The sequence below is a fragment of the Strongylocentrotus purpuratus genome, unplaced genomic scaffold (genome assembly GCF_000002235.5).
Source record: "Strongylocentrotus purpuratus isolate Spur 01 unplaced genomic scaffold, Spur_5.0 spur5_scaffold_2, whole genome shotgun sequence".
NCBI classification, from domain to species: domain Eukaryota; kingdom Metazoa; phylum Echinodermata; class Echinoidea; order Camarodonta; family Strongylocentrotidae; genus Strongylocentrotus; species Strongylocentrotus purpuratus.
Window position 1 is genome coordinate 30539568 of NW_022145605.1, and position 22023 is coordinate 30561590.

General features: G+C 37.2%; 1 protein-coding gene across 2 annotated transcripts; it reads right to left on the reverse strand.

The window, feature by feature from the left end:
• Positions 1-2492: 2492 nt before the first annotated feature.
• Positions 2493-21837, reverse strand: LOC576843 (ubiquitin-conjugating enzyme E2 G1). Of its 2 annotated transcripts, XM_030992192.1 has the most exons (6): positions 21705-21835; positions 13602-13704; positions 11643-11740; positions 8089-8267; positions 6996-7118; positions 2493-4126 (listed from the first exon to the last, which is right to left on the reverse strand). In XM_030992192.1, the coding sequence occupies exons 1-5, from the start codon at positions 21757-21759 to the stop codon at positions 7038-7040; spliced, it is 516 nt and encodes a 171-aa protein (XP_030848052.1). In that variant the 5' UTR covers positions 21760-21835; the 3' UTR covers positions 2493-4126; positions 6996-7037. The 2 variants fall into 2 exon arrangements, with proteins under 2 accessions (XP_030848052.1, XP_030848051.1); XM_030992191.1 differs by lacking the exons at positions 2493-4126; positions 6996-7118 and having other exon boundaries at positions 7854-8267; positions 21705-21837.
• Positions 21838-22023: the final 186 nt, after the last annotated feature.

The window sequence follows — 22023 nt, forward strand, 5'->3', positions numbered from 1 at the left end:
ATAAACCTGAAATATCTCATAAATACTTCAAAAATAGGAATAAATTACTTTCTTATATTACTTCTACATAAATATAGAGGAATCTTTGTTTATTTGAAATTTCTTTGTGTGATAATCACTTCTTTATGATCACTGCATGTAGGCTACCAACTTCGCACTAAATATCAAAGATGATCACATTTTGGGTATCTTTCATGTAGTGGTTATCCTTAACCGTGGCAGGCGTGAATTTGCATTCATGCCGAAACAATACAAAAATGTTGACAACTACATGTACCCTCTAACCACTAATTATCTTATCTACAACAAATAATTATCTCAATGGCAAATAGTTTGGACATTTTATAGCAATTGGGTCTAGATCAGAAGAATAATACCTCTCTTACATTGGCACATCTACGATATAAACAGAGCTACATACCGTGCTCAATTATTGGAAATTATGGATTCATTGTATCTACTTTTCTCCCTTCTGTTAGTTGATTATTATTCAACAACGAAGTCTGACAACAAATCTGAGGCTGTCAGAAATCCGTGTTTCACAAAGAACAATCCTACTGCATTTCACTGTATGTAAACAGAAAAAGCATTTCTTTCCATGTAATCATTTAAATGCAGTGTGTACAGGTTTAGAGTACCAACACCCTCTTTTGATCTTTGGCACGTGTATGCTATAAAATAAATGGAAAATGCTACATATGTTGAAATACCTCAAACAAGCATAAGAAACCTCCTATGCCACGGGACATTTATTTGTGTACTAAATGAATAGCAAGTGAGGATTATCTGTGTGTTAAGAGATACAGAAATGAGACGAGCTTAAGAAGGTTTATAAAAACCTGCGGTGAACTGCTTAGCGGGGCACATGTAAACAAGCTTTAAAAGCCCATCTGTACTAGTTTGGCTAGAAGGGAGGTCACTGACAGGTGGCTATCTCATCAACTCAGCTCTCAATTAGCATAAGAAAAAGAGGATCATGGGGGACCAATGGTCACCGATTAGGCATTGCTTTCTACATTGTATATAGAGGGAGCACGTAGCTACAAGTAGTACAGTGGGCCTTTAATGCATTGGTTTAGCTCCATTTCGACACTGCTACGCAATTCAACATCGGCCTCAAGACATCGATCAGGGTTTAAAAGACAGAGTTCACACCGCCAATTCACACGCAACAATCACTATCTTATCTACGGTAGTACGTTCGGAGAGACAGTTGGCTTTCCTGAAGTCGAGTCATGAAGTTGGAGGACTGCATTCATTCCTAGTCGGTGGAAGACATAGAAGTATAGTCGCAGAGTTTCGCAAACCCTAATAAAAGGTCATGTACAGCAATGGCAAGGAAAATGGATATCATTTTACATGAAAATAAAGTCGCGAGAGGGGTTGGAAAAGGGTAGCTGCAAGCAACGAAGGCCTGGTCGCACGCACTCACTTCCCTCTGTGTAATACGATACAGAAATGTGAAGTTTAACGAGACAAATGCAATTCCAGTTTTGATTTTTGACCCAGCGTTTTTTTCTTTCTCGGAGGCGATTTACAGCACGTGTGAACAATGGGGGGGGGGGGTATAGAGTGATTCCGAGAGTGAGTGATTGGGGGCTCAAAAAAACAATCATCAAACTTGATTTCCAAGAAATTGGCAATTAAAAGGATTTGACATTAGTCACTGAATTATATGAAAAAAGTATGTTTTATAGGCTAACATGAATCATTATTTTCAACAATGATATTTATTCTATTTAACAAAAGAATAAAAATAAATTACTTTGAAACCAATATACCGGTAGGTTACTTGCTATCTAGCTATATTCAAAAATATACGTGGAACAAATCTGGAGAATTATCCAGTTATTAAAGATTGCCATTACTGTACATGGGCTTCAAAAAGCATGCAGTGTACTTGTACAGTATTTGCACTCGCAAATAGGACGACCTGCTACACAAGATTCTACCTAAGAATACACATGTTTACACGTGTGTACACAAATTAATTTTACTTTTAATACCTCTTTTGTTAAATATTGTTTAGAAGTGCCTGATGAAAAAGAAATGAAATGAACTCGTCTATCTGGACTTTGATTACCAAGTAACTCTGCATGGATATCTGTGTAAAAAGCATGTGCAATGTTTTCAATTTCTTCTCTGTCCCTGAGACAGCAACGCTAATAGAAATGAGATGAAAATGAGGCTACATATTGTGACGATGTAATGCACGCGATAGGAATTACACGACAACACTACAACCCTAGCACATGATACAAATCTGACTACCGATACTATGAAATTTGGAGAAAGTAGAAATTGAAAATTAGGTATTGAAATATCTTTAAATGTCATATAAATCCCTAAATGCTATTTATTCCAAACATGGGTTGGAGTAGCATCATAAGTTGTGATAAAGGCTTTATAGATCAAATATCACCAAAACAGTATACACGGGACCACTCTACAGCTTAAAAGTGTAATACAGACACATGTACCTCAAATGGAAGTGTTTGATAGAAAAGGATTTACTTTGTACAAGTCTTTACATTTCATGTGAAACAATTCGGCTGAGTATGTCTTATTATACACGAGTCTCTGATGACCGCTGACCTCTGAACGTGAAAGAAACACAAATTCTAAATACACATCAATTACAGGATCACTTGAGACTTGAGAGCTATTAAAGAGTGAGAGATTGGGATGGGGGAATGGCTACTTACTTTAAGTAAGTAACTGCCAAACCTTGAACGATTCATGACACAACAATATACCTCCACCATTCAATGCTTACATTTGCTTTTCCTTGCAATATTTAAAGGTATTATTCAATATTAAGAAATATCATGACACAAAATAAGCCTAAAGTTTGAAGGATTGTAAACTAAACACAACACAAGAGTATAGTGAAAATCACTTTTAACAAGAAATGAGATTTTTGTTTCGTTCAAAGGGCAAATTTTCTGCATGCCCTGTTTTCTATGCTGTTTGGGCAAACAGAAAAAAAAAAAAAAAAAGACAAATTTCTTTTTCTCTGAACGCATTAATTGGCCACCATTTTACTTGAAACATTTTCTGCATTTCAAATTACATCAATGTACAAACAAATCAGTAAATCAACAAATATTGAATAGTACCTTCAACATGCTGTCAGAAGAGCTGTTAGTAGAGTTTTCAGGGTTCTAATAAAGCTATAATGGCCGTAACGAATCTACAAGAAAAACTTTATTTAGGATTAATCGTTAGTCAGAGATAGAAAGAGTGCACTTTTTGTATGCATTAAAATGTCTCTCAATAATAACAGATATTTAAAAAAAAAACATGAGAGGGAGGGGGGGGGGGGGGGGGGTAGTTAACCTTGTGATTTCCCTGGCTTGGCTTGAACTACATGGACGGTTCTGGCAAAGACCCCCAAAAAACATTCCATTTTCCAGAGGTCTGGCATGCCTGCAGCATACACAACATTCACTACAATTCATTTACAATGAAGTATTCAAGAATCAAATACATATATACTACAAGTCCAAGGCATTCGCCTCGGACAACATATTGCAGATGTGGGGGCAGACGTTTTCTCTTTCTCAAAATCATCCATCATCGTATTTACAGGACTAAATTGGAGATGGACACAACAAAAATGTACTCCCGAGAAGTCAAAGGGCTCTCAGTTACTCTTCCTTTCCCTTTCTATGAAAAAGAAAAACATCCGGAAATTCAAAACATAAGAAAATATGCTAAGTCGCCAAACTGCCGCCTTGTGAAGTCTCATTTCTGAGCTGGTACTATTCACACCTCTATTCATTTTGATCTGTCCTCTCATTGGTTTCATACCTTGTAAGGCTCGATACCTACTCTAGTTGGTATTAACTGGTATAAATTTATTTTTTTCGCGCAGAAATTCCTCTCTGTATCCTCTTGCGGTGATCAAGTTGATGAAAGCAGGTTTCTACATATTCTGTGTGCTGTATCCATGAGGGGAAATCTAATTCATGTTCTGTCTATCGCTACTTCGTAAAACATCTCTTTCATAGCAGCATGACAGTCCCAAACACATCACTATAGTATGTCCTTTCCAAACCTTATTTGGCTCTAGGGTAGTTCCAAAGTTTCTCTTTCCTTGGTATACACTGAAGATAACATATTCCTGAAATGGGAATAAAATGGGAATAGAGAGAGAACAGGAATATCAAATTGACGTTTATCACTTTGGAACAACAAACAAGCAAGGTTTTGTTGCCCCTACAGAGCTCTAAAAACAATGATAATCGGCAAGGTTTTGTTGCCCCTACAGAGCTCTAAAAACAATAATTATCGGCAAGGTTTTGTTGCCCCTACAGAGCTCTAAAAACAATAATAATCGGCAAGGTTGTGTTGCCCCTACAGAGCTCTAAAAACAATAATAATCGGCAAGGTTTTGTTGCCCCTACAGAGCTCTAAAAACAATAATAATCGGCAAGGTTTTGTTGCCCCTACAGAGATCTAAAAACAATAATTATCGGCAAGGTTTTGTTGCCCCTACGGAGACCTAAAAACAATAATTATCGGCAAGGTTTTGTTGCCCCTACGGAGATCTAAAAACAATAATTATCGGCAAGGTTTTGTTGCCCCTACAGAGCTCTAAAAACAATAATAATCGGCAAGGTTTTGTTGCCCCTACAGAGATCTAAAAACAATAATTATCGGCAAGGTTTTGTTGCCCCTACAGAGCTCTAAAAACAATAATAATCGGCAAGGTTTTGTTGCCCCTACGGAGACCTAAAAACAATAATTATCGGCAAGGTTTTGTTGCCCCTACGGAGATCTAAAACAATAATAATCGGCAAGGTTTTGTTACCCCTACGGAGATCTAAAAACAATAATTATAAGGTTACCGTAAATCTCCGTGTATAAGGCGCACCTGTGTATAAGGCGCACCCCTATTTTGGGGAAGGAAAAAAAAAAAAAAAAAAAAAAAAAAAAAAAAAAAAAAAAAAAAATCGTTTTTTGTTGTTGTTGTTGTTTTGTTGCCGAAAACCCACGCGGGGAAGGACCTTCATTTTACATCGAGGTGCAGTTGAAGGCGCTGATTTGTGCTTGTGAACTTGTCACAAATAATAGTAACAATGTCGTTTTTAGAAGAATGTGTAATATCATTAATGTAAATTAAAAACAAAAGAGTACATATGGTACCAGTGGTGCACCTTGTGGTACACCATTTGTTATAGAAAAAAATATTTGAGGAATTATTATTATAAACTACATATTGAGATCTATTAGAAAGATTACTTTCAAACCAAGATGACAGACAAATTTGAGTGTTGTTGTAGTTTCCGAGTGGTGAGTCAACACACTGATTAATGAGCTGGGTGACATTGCCAGGCATAGCGCCATAAATCGAAACTAAAAAAAAAAAAAAAAAAAAAAAAAAAACTTTTTTTTTCTGTACCTGTGTATAAGGCGCACCCCCGACTTTCACATTTTTTCGGCGGCAAAAAAGTGCGCCTTATACACGGAGATTTACGGTATACATTTAACGGTTAAACGTTTAGCACAAAAAACGTAATGACTCAGGCTTATCGAAAACCACTAAAAAGTAGCATTTTGAGGAGTCAAAATATCCTGTGTATAAGGTGCACCCCCTTATACACAGAGATTTACGGTATTTTACAAATTTCTTTATATTTTGTATACACTGAAGATACATATTCCTGAAATGGGGATAGAGAGAAAACAGAATAAAATAAAAATGACTTGATTACTTTAGTACAAATAAATTTAAAAATATCAGCATAGCTCAGTGTCAGTACCAGTCATATCTGAATTTGTCCTTTCCAAATCTATTTTGGTTCTAGAATATTTATCAAAGTTCTTATTCGGTTTTATACACTGAAGAGGATACATTCTTAAAATAATAAAGAGAGAACAGAAAAAAATTGTATTGACTTAATTATTTTGGTAAAATCAAAATCAAAACATATCTAAAAGAAATAGACATATAATTCAAAATGTATTATGAACTGACTGCACTATAACATAATGATTATGTTTTCATCTAAAATCGTTCACCCCCGAGATCTCAAGAATTTATGGGAATTTTGGAATTTGGTGAATTTGAAATTCTTTGAAACAGATTTCTGCAGAAAACAAGAGGAATATTGGGTTTGTAACACTACATGTAGTTTGAAGGCAGAAAAAGAGGAATCGTTCCTCAACAATAGCTATTTGACTGTGCAGTTCCCGCTTCCTTACATTTCACCAGAAGCTTACTATCATACTCCCTGCTAAATTTATGAACTCTCTGGTCTTTGACCTTTGACCTACTCACACCGAAATCTAATCAGATTGTCTACCAAGGGTGATACACACTATCACTAGGTTTGTGGGTTCTTGAGATATAGCGATTACGAGGCGAATACCTGAAATGTTCATAACTTGACCTCTATGACCTTTGACCTACTTACTCCAAAATTTAATCACGATTGTCTCCCTATGGTGATACATAATATCACCAAGTTCGAAGTTCATATTTCAAGTGGATCTTGAGATATTGCGCACTGACAAAAAAGCGGGACTAACGTACGGAGAACCTGATTTACATAATGCCTCTGGCACCACCTTTGGCGGGCGGAGGCATAAAAATGGAAATACTTGGCTGCTTTAAAGATTTACTTGTCTGGTTGCAAAGAGGAATGGTCTATTTTGGAGAGTTCTAAAGTAACTTTGGGCAGTATGATGATTGATTAATCACTTAAGCACTGTGTATAACTACATGTATGATATAAGATGTGGCAGACTTACTGTATAGATCCTTATCGTTCAAGAAAACACCAAGCATCAAATACCAGATTTGACATAAAGTGTGTCTAGACCAAACAATCTAAAATGCACTAAACACTGAAGTAAACAAGGTCAGCAAACTATTTTTTTTTTTTTTTTTAATTCATCTTATGATTCATTTTTTCACGATGTTTGCTAGTGCATCTTCAAAATAGATTTGAAGAAGAAAAAAATATTAAAAATGGGTTAATTCTCACCTTCAGGCTGGGAAAAACACAAATATAAAGATTTTTGAAGCTTTACAACGTATCCTGACTTTTTCTCACACACTTTTTCACCCTCTTCCTGAAGGCCCCTTGGTAATCTTCTCTCCAGTCTTTCTGTAAAATACACACATCATTTTGTAAAGAAATAGTATCAGGCAGCTGTCAACATCATTAACACATTTCCATTATAATAGATTTTTTGATGAACATTCTGAGATATAAACATAGCAATTAAATGCTATTGCGTTGTACACATATTGGAATTAATATATTAAATTAAGGATAAGACAAAACTATTACTTGTAAATATGGCAACAAAGGAACTTGTCTTGCAGGATTCAAAGCATTGAATGACATCAAGTTTCCTTATTTTTCCTTGATATTTCGCTGGAGGTGTTTCAAATTCCAGGTTCATTATTTCGATCTAACTCCAATGCGAAATGTCGCTTTAACGAATCATAGTAGATACGCCACTTGGAAAAGAGAGAAACTCTTGGAGACTGGCAACATTCTGAAATTTCCTGCTTTTTCCATGATATGAGTGATTTTTTTTTAAATCAGGGCTCTTTCCTGGTTTGAAAAAAAGGGAACTGTATTCCCTGTTTTTAAATTTTAAGGATAGCTGGGGTCCCCTGTCTTGAGTTCAACAAATGACTTTCCTTGGGAGAAAACAAGAGTTTGTGAGAAAAACCACTAAATGAGAGATGTACAAGAGAGAAATACATGTAAAAGAGAGAAAAATACATACATATATATATATATATGTGGAAAATGAGCTTTAAAGGAGGGTAAAAGAGAAAAATAGGGAATGGAATGATGGCACAATTCATAGCATAATAATGGGGATTCCATGCAATGTTTCCTGTATGATATTACATTTATCCATTAATTTCATGAAAAATTAAAAAATCTTCTTGATATGACCATTTACTTATGGTTGCTTCTGGCCGGATCATTAACATTATTAAATGGTCAAGCAAGAATTTGTATCATTCTTGAAAGAAATAAATGGAAAAAGAACATATGACGTTGTGTGACACATTGGATGGAATCGCTCTTTTACACGTTTGGGTATAATACTCACAGCAGCATCTACATTTGCGGGTGATTCGTCGTTGGGGTCTGCTAACATTGAAATAACACTGATGAGTATCGTCTCCACTGTGTGGATAGGTAACCAGCGTTCTGAAGGCCTCTCGTAGCCCCACTTGTCTTCGCCTGGTTCATGGAGTATTGAGATACATACATCGCCCTCCTTGTCAACTGGAAAAAAAGGTGAACAAGACACATGCATTACTTAAGGTATAGACCAGTTTTGGAAACGCCCCCCTCTCAAAGAATGAAATGGAAGCTCTTATTACCAATCATGTGAAAGATTATGTGTTGGCTCATACGTGATGATACAACTTTTGCCGGGAAACTGCCTACTCATTGATATATTTGGTAAATTATTATACCTATCCAGACTGGATAGATCCCATATATATCTTTCTGTGTACAGTGGTTGCAACTTAACCCAGACTGGGCCTAATTTCTTATCATTTTGATGATTCCAGAACCTTGCAGTACACACCAATACTTACATGTATATGCTAGATGATCAACCTTTTCTGATCTATTGCACAACATTTCTTTCACAATGCAATCGCATCACCAGAACTGGTCTATTCCTGTGATAGGTTCTTCTCTCCTGAATCGGGCGAATTAGGCCCTTCTAACTCTAATCGAAGATGCCCAAAACCAGTTCATGCCCTATCATTTTTAATCAATATCTTGTAAAGATAACTTTTGATTGCAAATTTTGGCATTAAATACAGAGGAAACTAAGACCTACATACATGTAGTGATATGCATTTAACTCAATATTGCCAAAAGGCAAATCGAGGCCCATCTCATTCTGAAGTCTCAACCAACAATTTTTTTTTGTTGAAAATAATTTGCAAAATAATACACATGGCATATCTTGCTAGTTGTTAGAAAACAAATAGGAAAAACCAAATCTCTAATATATGTACATACTACATCTATTCATGAAAACATGAGACAAGGACCAGTATTCTTAAAATTATGTTAACTTTTTTTTTTTATGTCAAGTTCCAGAATTTAAAATGCCCATTATACCTTTAAATCAGTATTCTGAAAACTATGTTAAGGGTGAGTTAACTTTTTTAAGGTCACCGCCCATTTTTCATCGATTCTCTAATGAGAATCACCGTAATAATATACTCTCAGCCAATCTCGTTTTACGTTTGATTGCGTGAACAGCTATGTGGACTACGTGTATATTGAGCATCATCATTTCATATGCACTACCTTTGTCCAAGCCTTTGATACAAAGGTGTACATAAAAAGCAACTTCATTCCTTGTTTTCTAAGTTTGTGTTACCATTAAAAAGTTGTAGATTCCAAGAATCATATAATAGTGTTCACAGAAACCAAATAGGGAAAAGTGCAGGAAATAAAACGTCTACCGGTAATGCATTTCACACATAAATAGACCGATGTACAATGCTTAATAAAGGACCTCTACACCAATGATATTTCTATGTTCACTTCTCTGTCACTCTTGGCTCAAAAAGTTTTCAGTCAACCAAAAAATTACTTTTTTTTTTTACGAGGGCTCTTTTCAGATTTTCCCTTAAAAAAATAGCCCCCCTTAATTATTTTGCGGTGGCTATTTCGGAGCTCAGGGGGGCTTTTTGTTTTTTAAGGTTGTATTTTTTTTAAATACGGTTTTACCTACTTAAATTCCAAGCAAAGGCAAATATACTGTACATACAAATGTAACGTACATACATCTACATGTATGTCATGTAGAGTATTGCAGACATTCAGATACCCATGATTTATTCACTTTTTGATAAACGTGTGGCTTACTATATGATTTACATACATGTAACTAAAAAACTGTCAACCGTTTTGTTCAACTGTTCGTTTTTCATGTCATAAGAAAATATTGTCACTGACAGTTTAACTGACACGCGAGCTAGGAATTAATTTTTTTTATGGGGGCTACTTTTCCCCATTGCCTAAAAAAAAACAAGGGGCTACTTTTGAAAAAAGGGGGCTACTTTCTTAAAGCCAAATTGTAAGCTGTAACAGTGTTTTTCTTTAACCATCATACTACTAGCAAACAAATTGGTAGGTAATATGTTATTGAGTCTTTTTTTTCTGTTCCGAATTGTTATCATGGACAATGCGATCCCATTTTTAAAGGTAATACAAAGTTTTGGTATGGGGTCGTGAATTTGGTTCAAATGAACATATTGGAAGCATATGCGACCCTACAATATTCTCTGATCGTTGTCGCGGTCGAAATTGACTCTAAAGTTACGAAATTGTAAATAATAAACACTTTATGTTGTATAGCTCCCTCTCAAGGTCAAGATATAATCAAGCTGTAAAACAATGTTTCTTGACTAAAATGGACCGTTTAGCTATTATCGTTCAGAAATTATATACCACAACTACATATTCTAAGATTTTCATGGTCGCAGCTACCATTGTACGGCTGTAGGAGCTATTTGAAATTTTTCAAAATTTACCGGGAGCACCGGTATATCTTTATATTCAATTTTTTTCGAAAGCAGAAGTGTTTTAGGGGCTAAAATTTCTAGTGCTTTTAATACATCCACAGGGGCATCCAAATATATCAAATTGTAAAGAATCACTATCAACCCATTTTTCAAAATTTCCCAAAACTTTGTAATACCTTTAAAAAATGTAACTCCGTTCAAAATTGTGTTATTCATAACTTAAAACCATTAAATGTGAGTGAATATTTTTACTGTTGTCCCACATACCGATGTATTTGTTATAACGAAACATGCAAAATCGTGGCCGTATTTTTTTCCAAGTATAGACTCTAATTCTAAAGGCCAAGCCAAAAGCTAGTTTCATTTCGTAGACTGAAATTGATGCCATTACTCAGGCCTGGCATCGTATATAAATGATATAATTTAATTAGACAGTTATAAGAAAAATTCTGAGGTATAGGGACATCATTTATATATTTATTTACAGGTTTTTTATAACTAAATACAATTTCTGTCTACGAAACTAGCTTTATACCGATTTTACAGGGACAAAATCCGGCATTGATTTTGCACGTTTCGTTATAACAAATATATCGGTATGTGGGACAACAGTAAAAGTATACTTGCATTTAATGGTTTTAAGTTATAAATAACACAATTTTAGACGGAATAACATTCTTTTTAATGGGATTGTATTGTCCATGATAAAAATCCGGGTCAGAAAAAAGACAAAATAAACACATTACGTACCAATTTGGTTGCTAGCAGTTCAGCACTCATCACTCGCAAATACTTATTTGCTTCATACTAGGAGAGCGCGCTCCAATGGAGCTGGGCTAGTTTCTGTGTATTGTGAATGTGTGCGAGCTGCGTATGCATCATGTGCACGATCCGAAACTACCACATTTCCATCGGTATACCGTGTATACCAAAATATGTTAAAAGTCCACGTAAGGTTCTGTGCGTGCCCGCTCGCTGCATCTTTACGCAAACGGAACTCTGTTAGTTTTCAGAATACAAATTATGTTAGCTATACCTACTTTTCATGCTAACATCGTTTTCGAAATACCACCCCACAAGATAATCCTTTGATGATACTTACTGTTCGGATGCCAAATCTCGGAGACAAACTTCATTTTAGGTGGCTTATTTGGGTAGTCCTTTGGAAAAATTAAATGTGCTTTGAAGTATCCTCCCTCACTGTGAACAATGAAAATAAAATGATGGAATTATTGGTATTATCATCACATCGTCCATTGAGATCCAAAGCCTAATTTATTAAAGGCATACATGTCTAAAAATCTAAAACGAGTACCTGTACCAACAGTCTACATACTGTAGGCTACTGTACATCCGAAAAATATTGTACTATAACATTAGAAAGCAGCCAAAATGCTACATGAAACTGTGGGGGATCCGGATGGGGGGGGGGGGTGATCTTGATGTGGTAAACTGGCCAGTCACAAGGACTGCTATTTATAAGGACCGCTATTCATAATGTGAGATGAGGGTCGCTATTCATAATTCACATTGAAGGTCATTACTCATAAGGACTGCTATTCATAACAGGGAAAGGGGGGTCACTATTCATAAAAGGCATAAGGACCGCTATTCATGATGTGAGATGAGGGTCGCTATTCATAATACGAGAAGAGGGTCGCTATTCATAATAGCTACGCCACAGCCGTGGGGGTGTCCCCCATCCAATATTTCTCTTCTTCGATTATGAATAGTTGGGCTTATAAATAAGGACCCTTATGAATAATGACCCTTTTCTAAAATAATGAATATCGGTCCTTATGAATAGCGAGCGGACCCCAATCTGACACTGTGTTTAATAGACACGATTGGTTTCAGTATTCAGAAGTCAGGCAGGCAGCATCCAAGCGAACTGCTGCTCGAACAATTTAACAAATCATGTTATTAACGTGCCAGTGGAATCAAGTGGAATGGAAAATATGATCCTCACTCACTATTATTATTCACTTCATCCATTACGTTTAGCTGAAATGACATCACTTCTATTCAGACTACTGAGCACAACTTACACTATGAATATGATGGACAAAGAAAGAGGACAAAATATACAGTTCCTCATTCTACCCCCAACAATTGCTGTGGTAGACAAAGGAACATCCCTTCACTGCTATTACGTAAAAACAGGTGAATATGCATGTGACACCTGTTCTACACATTTTTACATGATAGCAGTGAAGGGATGTTCCTTTGTCTACCACAGCAATTGTTGAGGGTAGAATGAGGAACTGTATATTTTGTCCTCTTTCTTTGTCCGTCATGTTCATAGTGTAAGTTTTGCTCATCAAGAAGCTTGCGGTCCCCTGATATTTTTATTTATCATTCATGTACAAGTAAGTATTCCAAACCTTGATTAGGGTACTAAAATTTTACATGCTGCAATATTCATCTCAATAATATTAAAATATGACCCTCACTTATTACTTACATGTAGCTGCCAACCTTGTGCGACCAAAAAAAAGGAATCATGATGGCAAAAAAAAGGAATTCATGAAAACGAAACTTACAACCACGTGCGACACACTTCCAATGCAGAAATGTTCATTCATCATGCTGTTTTTTCCATACAAGCAGGTAATTTTTTTTGTGGTTATTTTGGTATTATCAGCATTTCATTTTTTTGGAGAAAATTTTCTCTTCAAGTATGTTTTAAAAAATTAAAATTACTTTTCTATTGAATTTGTGATCAAATCACCATTTAAGGGCAGTTGTTTGACGTGTGGTATGTAAAAAAAAAATAATAATAATAACTAAAAAAAATAAATTAAAAAATTAAAAAATTATTAAAAAACATATTTTATGAAGAAAAAAACGGAAAAAACGGAGTAATTCCGGCAAAAACGGAATGGTTGGCAGCTCTGTTATTACTATTTACTCTTATCTATTACGTTTAGCTGAAATGACATCTCTACGATTCTGAGCTGATAGGAGTTTTGCTCCTTACGAAGCTTGCAGCCCCCCAATGTTGTTATCTACCATTGATGTACATGTTGAAAGCTATTATTGCAAATTTGCATTTACTTACTAGAAAGTTTCGGGAGGTCCAATCACCATCACCGTCCATTTGTAGATATCATCATCATCTATAAGACCAGCTGAAAATCCAGTCATTGGTTGCTTTTTTAAATCTACCAAGAGAGAGAGATCAAGAATGAATTCTTTTTGATGGAATAAGAAAATGAACAACTATAACAACAACAATAATATAATTTGTTTGAATAATTTTTTTATGGATCTTTATTGCAACTTTTTAGTTAGGGAAATTCCACTCTGACTTCTGCCTTGGTTAGCTCTACTAATATTAGGGTATCTGATTGCGCACCCGATGTGTCCTAAAGTCCTTCCCATACATATTGCACGCATCCATCTGCAGTCTATGTGCATTGCGTGACCATGCAAAATTGGTCAACGTTAAAAAAAATAAATTGAGATTCAAACCTTTATTTGTTGTGATCCTGAAGGTGATAATCAATAAATGAGGTCATATGAAAGGGTAGATTAATCTCCATATTTCCAAAAAGGTGTTATATCCAATTTCTAAAAATATCTTCCTCAAAACAGCGATAGGCCTATAAATGTTGTTTGCAGCCTAGCTCTGAAATTTGACACTTTTTAGAACCGACGGCCTGATCGTTTATACAGTAGTCCAAGTCGTAGAAATCGACCGATGGGCTTGTTTTTTCGCTAGCCCCAAGGGATCACAACTTATTACAGTTCGAAAAAACTGTTCCCCCAATTTTTCGGATCAGCTAAGTAGGGCGGCGTGAGCGCCGCTCAGCCCCAACCCATGGCAACGGCGCGTAAAATCTGCACATGCATATGCAATGCAGACTGCGTGTGACAGCATGTGCGTGTTTGTGTATTGGTTGCGATCGCGCTCTAGGAGCACATGCAGCTAAGCAACAGGCGTACACGTACGCTTGCATATTGCGCAATGCAGATGTTTTGCTGAATTTAGCAAAACAGAATAGCTCCGCGTGTACGTCTTTTTCGTTGATTCTGACAAAAATTGGATGAATATTGCCTAGATTTTGAGGGGCTGTATAGTGGATCTTTTCATAGAAACATCGGGGAGTCTTGAAATTTGATTAAATGTCTTATTTAATTGTCCAACCATAATGGTGAAAATTGATCCCAAAGGGAAAATTGAAAAATCGTTCAGACACCCTACTAATATTGCAGCCAAGACGTAAAGAGTGAAAACAAACTATTAGCACTACCCCATACAACGTTCTTCAGCTCAAGTCTAAGAATCACCTTGAGCACCCTCTGGGTGGATATGTCGCGCATTAGAAATGTCTTTATTATTATTAATAGAGGCGGTCAGAGGAGCCAGATGTAATCTCAGCGGAACAACCATCAATATCAGAGACTAAAGCTTTCGGTCTAGCCTTTGCCTTGCTTGCTTTGTATGTACCGCAGAACTTTAGCTTACGGTACATCTAGCGCATGCGCATTACCCGGTTTGTTAATCCAGCCTCGGCCTCGTTTTCCTAAATTGGCGCCTACAAGGGCCCATCTGAATAGCTTTTGCTGGCTGCCATTCGCCTAATGTTATAAAATGTTGGTGCGAGGAGAAAGCTCGCGATATTCTGTTTCATATGATACCAAAATCATCATATTCCAGTCAAATCTTCTATTTTGTACAATTTTTCTGGCATCCTTAAAAGTTAAGTTATTTTAACCCTAAGAGGCTGGGCTATTTGAGGTCTTAGTACAGCCGGGGGGGGGGGGGGGGGGGGGGGGGGGGGGGGGAGGGGCCATTATGGCCCTCCCTTAAGATCTCAAATAGCCCGGCCTTATAACTTAACTTTTAAGGATGCCAGAAAAATTGTCAAGTGAAGTGTATAGAATAATATGATAATTTCAATTTTTTGAAAAATTCACTCATTTGCATATTTATGCAAATAAAGTCATAAAAATCACATTTTTACCCATAAATCATATATTATTCATTATATTTAAGCATTCTTTTTCACTACATATATTCATTAGACTATTCTGAATAATCATACAACAAAAAAAATTTGGAAGAGCCAGCTTATTCCTTATGTTATCCCTTGGTTTGATAATTTATTTCTTACGTATTTCATTGTTTTTTTAACTTATGTATTTTATTGTTTTTTGTTGTTTCATTTCATTTCTTACAACAATTCAACTATTTTGACTCCCAAAACAACCACCTTAACTTTAAACAAGACCCAATAACCCATGTTTGATCTGTTTTTAGGAAAAATGACTTTTCGGGCTGACATGCAAAGACAAAAGGTCACGTGACCTTGTAACCGTAGGTCTGATTTTCATAAAAATTCTATTAAAAGTTGCGCAAGACTCAAAAGAAAAAAGTCAGCGAGCGGCGGGGCGCCATCCATATGCGTTCCCGAGCAATCAGGAAAATCGTGGAGGGGGGGGGCCATAATGCCCCCCCCCCCCCCGGCCTTATTAGGGTTAAGTTATCTCCCTTGACTCCTTGAGTGATTTCAAGTTGGGTGTTTAGGGCTGGTGTTAGTGTTTGTTTAATAAACATTATATTCCACATACTAAGAATCTTGCTCTCCGATTGGTCAAAAGTAAATCATGTGATGAAAGATAGTTCGCCCATTATTGATGGGAGAAGCAAAAAGTTTGTTACACTGTGTAGATAGTACTACTATCTACACAGTGCAACGCACTTTTACTGAAAATAGAGGTACTATCTACACAGGGCAACGCACTTCTACTGAAGATTATCCAAAAGCGCACTAAAACAGGCGTAATTAAGCGCGCATTACCAATGAGCGCAATTAAAGCAAACACATGCGCGCACCGTACCCTCAAGGGGTTAGGTTAAATTTTTAACTTTTTTGGTGTGAATTTGGGCCTGGTGTCTTTCATGTACATTTGCAGATGCATACACGTCCTTTCCTTTTTGTAGTTAAATTGTTTTACATGTGGAATATATAGCAAATAATCACCTTTTGGTTTCATGCGATGGCAAACTATCACTTCCTCGTCGATCAGAATGTATACGCTATCTTTCCTCAGCTTCGCTTCGGAAAGATAGCTACATCCAGAACGCCTCGGAAGTGATAGTTTGTCCCATCACCTTCACCAACGGTAGTTATTTGCTTACTAACACAAGCCCTAACACCGAAATGGAAATCAGCTGGTGTTAAAGCTTTGACCTCTGAATATCGTTAACTCCCGGTAGCTAGTCTTAACGATTTTACAAAATTGTCGTCTGCTGAACCGACCTGTGTGGCTGGTGCTAATATTTTACATACGATTATCCTATTCACTAACACTAGCCCCTAGGGATTAAGCAAATGTTCATTTCCAGTTCGGTATTAGTGTTATACCCGCAAAACAGTCAACGCACGAACGATGCTAATTTATTGTCTGACAATCAAATACAAATATGTGAAACAGGTCTTTTACTATGTGATTCATATATTCTTTTGTGTAAAATGAGTTGTTTTTATAAGACCAGAGAAATAATTGTAAATAGGCTTGAGTCGGTACGGTCGATCACACCGGGACCCGACCGTTGCCGTCGGGTCCCGGTTTCGTTTTTTGAGAACCGACGCTCCGAAAAAAATAATGAAATATGTAAGAAATTGCAGTTTTGCACCCCACTAAAATCATTCCACCTTGAAACTTAAGTATTTAATTGTTACCAATCATATTCTAGCTCATCCTGAATCAATCCGAACTGCTGATATAAATATGGGTTGCACAGCAGTTCGCCCCATGGGGTTGTTGTTGCCAGCTGCTAGCTAGTACTGGCCGGTTCTCTCGGCAGGATTAATAAATCAGGTTGAAAGAAACATTAATTTTTGAATAATAAAACGGCTTTCTAAAAAGTACTTCTTTACAACATGCCGATCAAATAATTTTTAAAAGACAAAATGGATATTATTTCTTTGATTTTGAACACCGCATGCTTCTTTTAAAAGCTGGAAATTACTTGGTAATCACAAGAAGTTTCGATACGGATAGCTGTTGCAAGCCAAGTTCAGACTAGTCTCGGAAAAATGCGCAGTGCTCCTCGTAGTTAGCTGTAATCCGTGCCAGAACGAACCCAAACAAAGACGTGATCGTAACGAGAAAAAATCATTAAAAACTACGAGAGCACAATTGGAAAGACAACTACTCAAAATTATCGTAAGCAGATACATAACTTGGAGGAATAATACAATAGTTGTCCAAGAAAAGCCACAGAAATAGTGATATTTAAGGAGTTACTATAGGTACAATCATTATCGGAATGGGCCTGCTGATATGTCCGAATTACACGTTAATTTGGTTTCTAGCCTCGTGTTCTAACACGAGGCTAGAAACCAAATAACGCCCTCTACGGTAAAAAGCAGTATAACAAAGGATTCGAGTATTTGCAGCAAGCCCCTTGCGATAAAAATTAATGTACCCATAGTTACTCCTCGATTATCACAATTTCTTTGGCATTTCTTGGGCGATTATTGAATTCTTTGTCCAAGTTATTTATCTGATTATCGTAATTTTGAGCAGTAGTTGTCTTTCCAATTGTGCTCTCGTAGTTTTTAATGATTTTTTCTCGTTACGATCACGTCTTTGTTTGGGTTCGTTCTGGCACGCATTACAGCTAACAAGGAGCACTGCGCATTTTTCCGAGACTAGTCTGAACTTGCCTTGCAACAGCTATCCGTATCGAAACTTCTTGTCGGATTACCAAGTAATTTTCAGCTTTTAAAAGAAGCATGCGGTGTTCAAAATCAAAGAAAAAATATCTATTTTGTTTTTAAAAATTATTTGATCGGTATGTTGTAAAGGAGTACTTTTTAGAAAGCCGTTTTATTATTCAAACATTAATGTTTTTTGACCCGATTTATTCAACCTGCATGAATCAAAATGGCGGCTCGATCGTTGTCTTTCTATTTTTGCTCCAGTTTTTTTACTTTTAGAGGCACGATAATGGCACTAAACATCGCCAATCATGGATAAAAATAATGTCAAATGGAAGAATATACCGATCTGTGCCGAGGTATGCATGTGTTGATTTATTTGACTGATAAAAAAGGTCACTTTTAAGAGACATACTGATGATATGCGCTTTTTATAGAGGCAAGTGACAAATCCCGCGAGCTGATTTCGGGACACCGGGTCCCGATCGGTGCAAGGCCGTCGGGACCCGGTTTATGAAAATCCCGACATGACTCAGGCCTAATTGTAAATTATTCTGTGTAACTTTTCATGATATCTTTAGATTTTATGTACTATTTTGAAATCATCGTCGTGAAAACAAGTCTGTGTAGCGATCGCAATGACGTCACCATGGTATTAAGCTATCGATGTTGATATTGGTATCGGGCTCTGAATTTCATCAGCAAATTTTTAGCTCGATTTAAGAGCTCTTAACTGCTCTTAACACTAACATTAACACTAACACCCAACTTGAAATCACTCCTTGTCTTGTCATTTATGTTATGTGTGTACTTATGCCAAGTGTGCATCAGTTATAATTCAAAAGTGCGTCACCTGTATAAAGCTTGACAGTGTGTTGTGGAATCTATTGTATTGGCTGGACCATTGCGCTCTCCACTTACATGTATGGTGGTGTGACCAAATTTCGCGCGTGACCTTAGTTTGCTATCTCAAAAATCAGTAAGATTTCAAAAATCTGATATCACCAATGGAAAGAGGAACATAAAATTACCCAGAGATGAAATTTTCTTTGGAATTGGGTACAAAATTGTGAAAATATTGACAAAAGATCAGCAAATTTTGCAATTTTTTGTGTCCTTTCCGAAAAATTATCAACCTACCGATAAGGGTCTGAAAATCTTCAATTTGAGAGCAGATTTTCTCAAAATTGTAAGTAAAATGTGGTACCAACTGATTGTACGATATCTTGCCTTGCAAATTTTGATATAACCATATTTTTGATGGATCACATTTGTTGATAAATCAACTGTAAACCCCGTGCGTGAAGTTAGGTCTCGTTGTTTTTATGACTTTTTAGATGCAGCGCACACGCACGATCGGACACCAAATTTTTAGATCGCGATATCTCCGAAATCCTTCAACGATATATTTTCTAGTTGAACCAATCAGTAGTAAAAAACTTTGCCGTCCATTTGGTAATAGGCCTAATTGAAATTAATAAATTTGTGTAGAACATGAGAAATCATAGACTCTAGATCGAATATCACATTTGTAATACGTTCTAAAATGTCCACGAACTTTGGTCACCCATTCATACATTACGTTCAAGTGGGCCCTCTCTCACTTAAAATTGAAACCGCTCGAGCGGATCGGCCAATGAGAGCATGTAAACTCACTGTACAGAGCTCAATGCATAAAGTTCTACACGCTTTGCTTTGAGTTTGACTTTGTTTACACAGAGTGACAGACCATCACTGTCACTGACCCCTGCTGACAATTAATATTTTGATTTTTGTTATTCAGACAGCATCATGGACATTACTAACTCCGGGAAGCTCCAACACCGGCGCCGCAGGATGAGCTTCGGAGCTTCGGGTGGTTTCGTTGGTTTCTCGTGGGGGCAAGTAAAACAGCCGAATGGGTGATATTATCGTTAAATCTGCAAAGGGAGTACTTACAATTTTTACATCATAGGGTGCACGACTCCTCAGGGCTCAACTCCAATCACTTGAATGTATAATTTGAAGAAGTCTTTGATCAGTAGGGGCGCTGGTCCGAGAATGCGGATCGTCCTCATAAACAAGGAAATCCTCATAAACGAGGACAAAATGCGTCCTCAAAAATAAGGGTCGTCTGCATTTTCGAGGACGTTTTTTTCATCGGCGCTCTGGGGGTTTCATGTTACAGAACGGCCCGCTGGCGATGCCAAAAATGGATTCCCCGGGGGAAAATAACCCTAGTTCACCGTCTACTTTTATGGGTTGGCCGTCTTCCCAAGGATTTATTGCTCATAATGTGAAGGTCTCTGTACAAAGACAATGTAAAATGCATCAAGAAAATCATTGCAGAATCCGTTTTTTGCATCGCCAATGCGCCGATCAAAAATATGAAACGTCTGCGAAAATGCAGACGGTCCTTATTTTTGAGGACGCATCTGTCTGTGTTAAAGAAGACTATCCTCGTTTATGAAGACGATCCTTATTCTCGGACCAGCGCCCCTACTGTTGATGGGAAAAAAAGGTTAATTCGGGGTACTACACCAACGATTCTTCCATGTCGCAGCGTTGATTAAAAATAGCGATGAGAAGGTACGCATGCGCGGCAGTGGCGAAGAAAATATGAATATTCATGTTATCGAGCGCCAATCGCTCGAAATCGCTGAATATGCACGAGGTTGAGAAGGGCTTTGTTTGTTCGAGTCGTGCATATTCAGCGATTTCGAGCAATCAGCGCGCGATAGCATGAATATTCATATTTTCTTCGTCACTGCCGCGCATGCATACCTTCTCATCGCTATTTTTAATCAACGCTGCGACATGGAAGAATCGTTGGTGTAGTACCCCGAATTAACCTTTTTTTCCCATCGAAGACTTCTTCAAATTATACATTCAGTCATTTCAGTGATTGGAGTTGAGCCCTGAAGAGTCGTGCACCCTATGATGTAAAAATTGTAAGTACTCCCTTTGCAGATTTAACGATAATATCACCCAATCGGCTGTTTTACTAGCCCCCACGAGAAACCAACGAAACCACCCAAAGCTCCGATGCCTGCGGCGCCGGTGTTGGAGCTTCCCGGAGTTAGGACATTACTCGATAATACCAGTCAGATTGACAATTTGCAATATAAAATAATGAATTTTAACTTAGACAATTCAATATCTATGCATGAGTTTTCAAACATCAAGGAAATGGCAATTTATGTGAGTGACGTTATATATGAGTAGATCTATGACTATGCCTTTATGAGCGAACAAAAGAAAACACTGGATCACGCAGCATCACACAGGTCGTATACATGTACATGTACCGTGCGCATACTCATTGACATGCACTGTACGTACATCTACAGCACAGTTCATTCATTGCATGCATTGCATGCTCTGCCAATGGTATTGTGTAAAGAAACATATGAACATGAATCAACGACTACGTAACTCAACTAACATCATGAATACAAAATTCGCTACAAGGAGAAATAATTCAAAAAACAAAACTAAATTGAGTTTACCTGCGAGCTGCTTGGCCAGCATAATAGACGACGTCGACCGTGTGGACGTATCCATTTTACGCTAAAATTGGTACATCGAACTTGGATTAGAAGTAGCCTTGCATGAGCTAAAACAGCTAGCTAACACAACACACTGCCAATATCGATATCGATATCTACGCACGTTAACCCAGGGTGGGGCGGACGGGCGCGCTGCCCCCATTGTTTGTGGCAACTAAAATTCAAAGCTTACTAAATGCAGAGGGGGTGCTCGAGGGGTTAGGAAGGGGTAAGGGGGCACAGTGCCCACATCTTTTCTGGTATTCCTTAAATAACCCTT

Coding starts and splice junctions, on each gene's coding strand:
- LOC576843 (XM_030992191.1), bottom strand. CDS start 21,759: ATGGATACGTCCACACGGTCGACGTCGTCTATTATGCTGGCCAAGCAG. Junction 13,705..21,704: donor GCTGGCCAAGCAGCTCGCAG/GTAAACTCAATT, acceptor CTCTCTTGGTAG/ATTTAAAAAAGCAACCAATG. Junction 8,268..11,642: donor CGAGATTTGGCATCCGAACA/GTAAGTATCATC, acceptor CTTTTTTTCCAG/TTGACAAGGAGGGCGATGTA.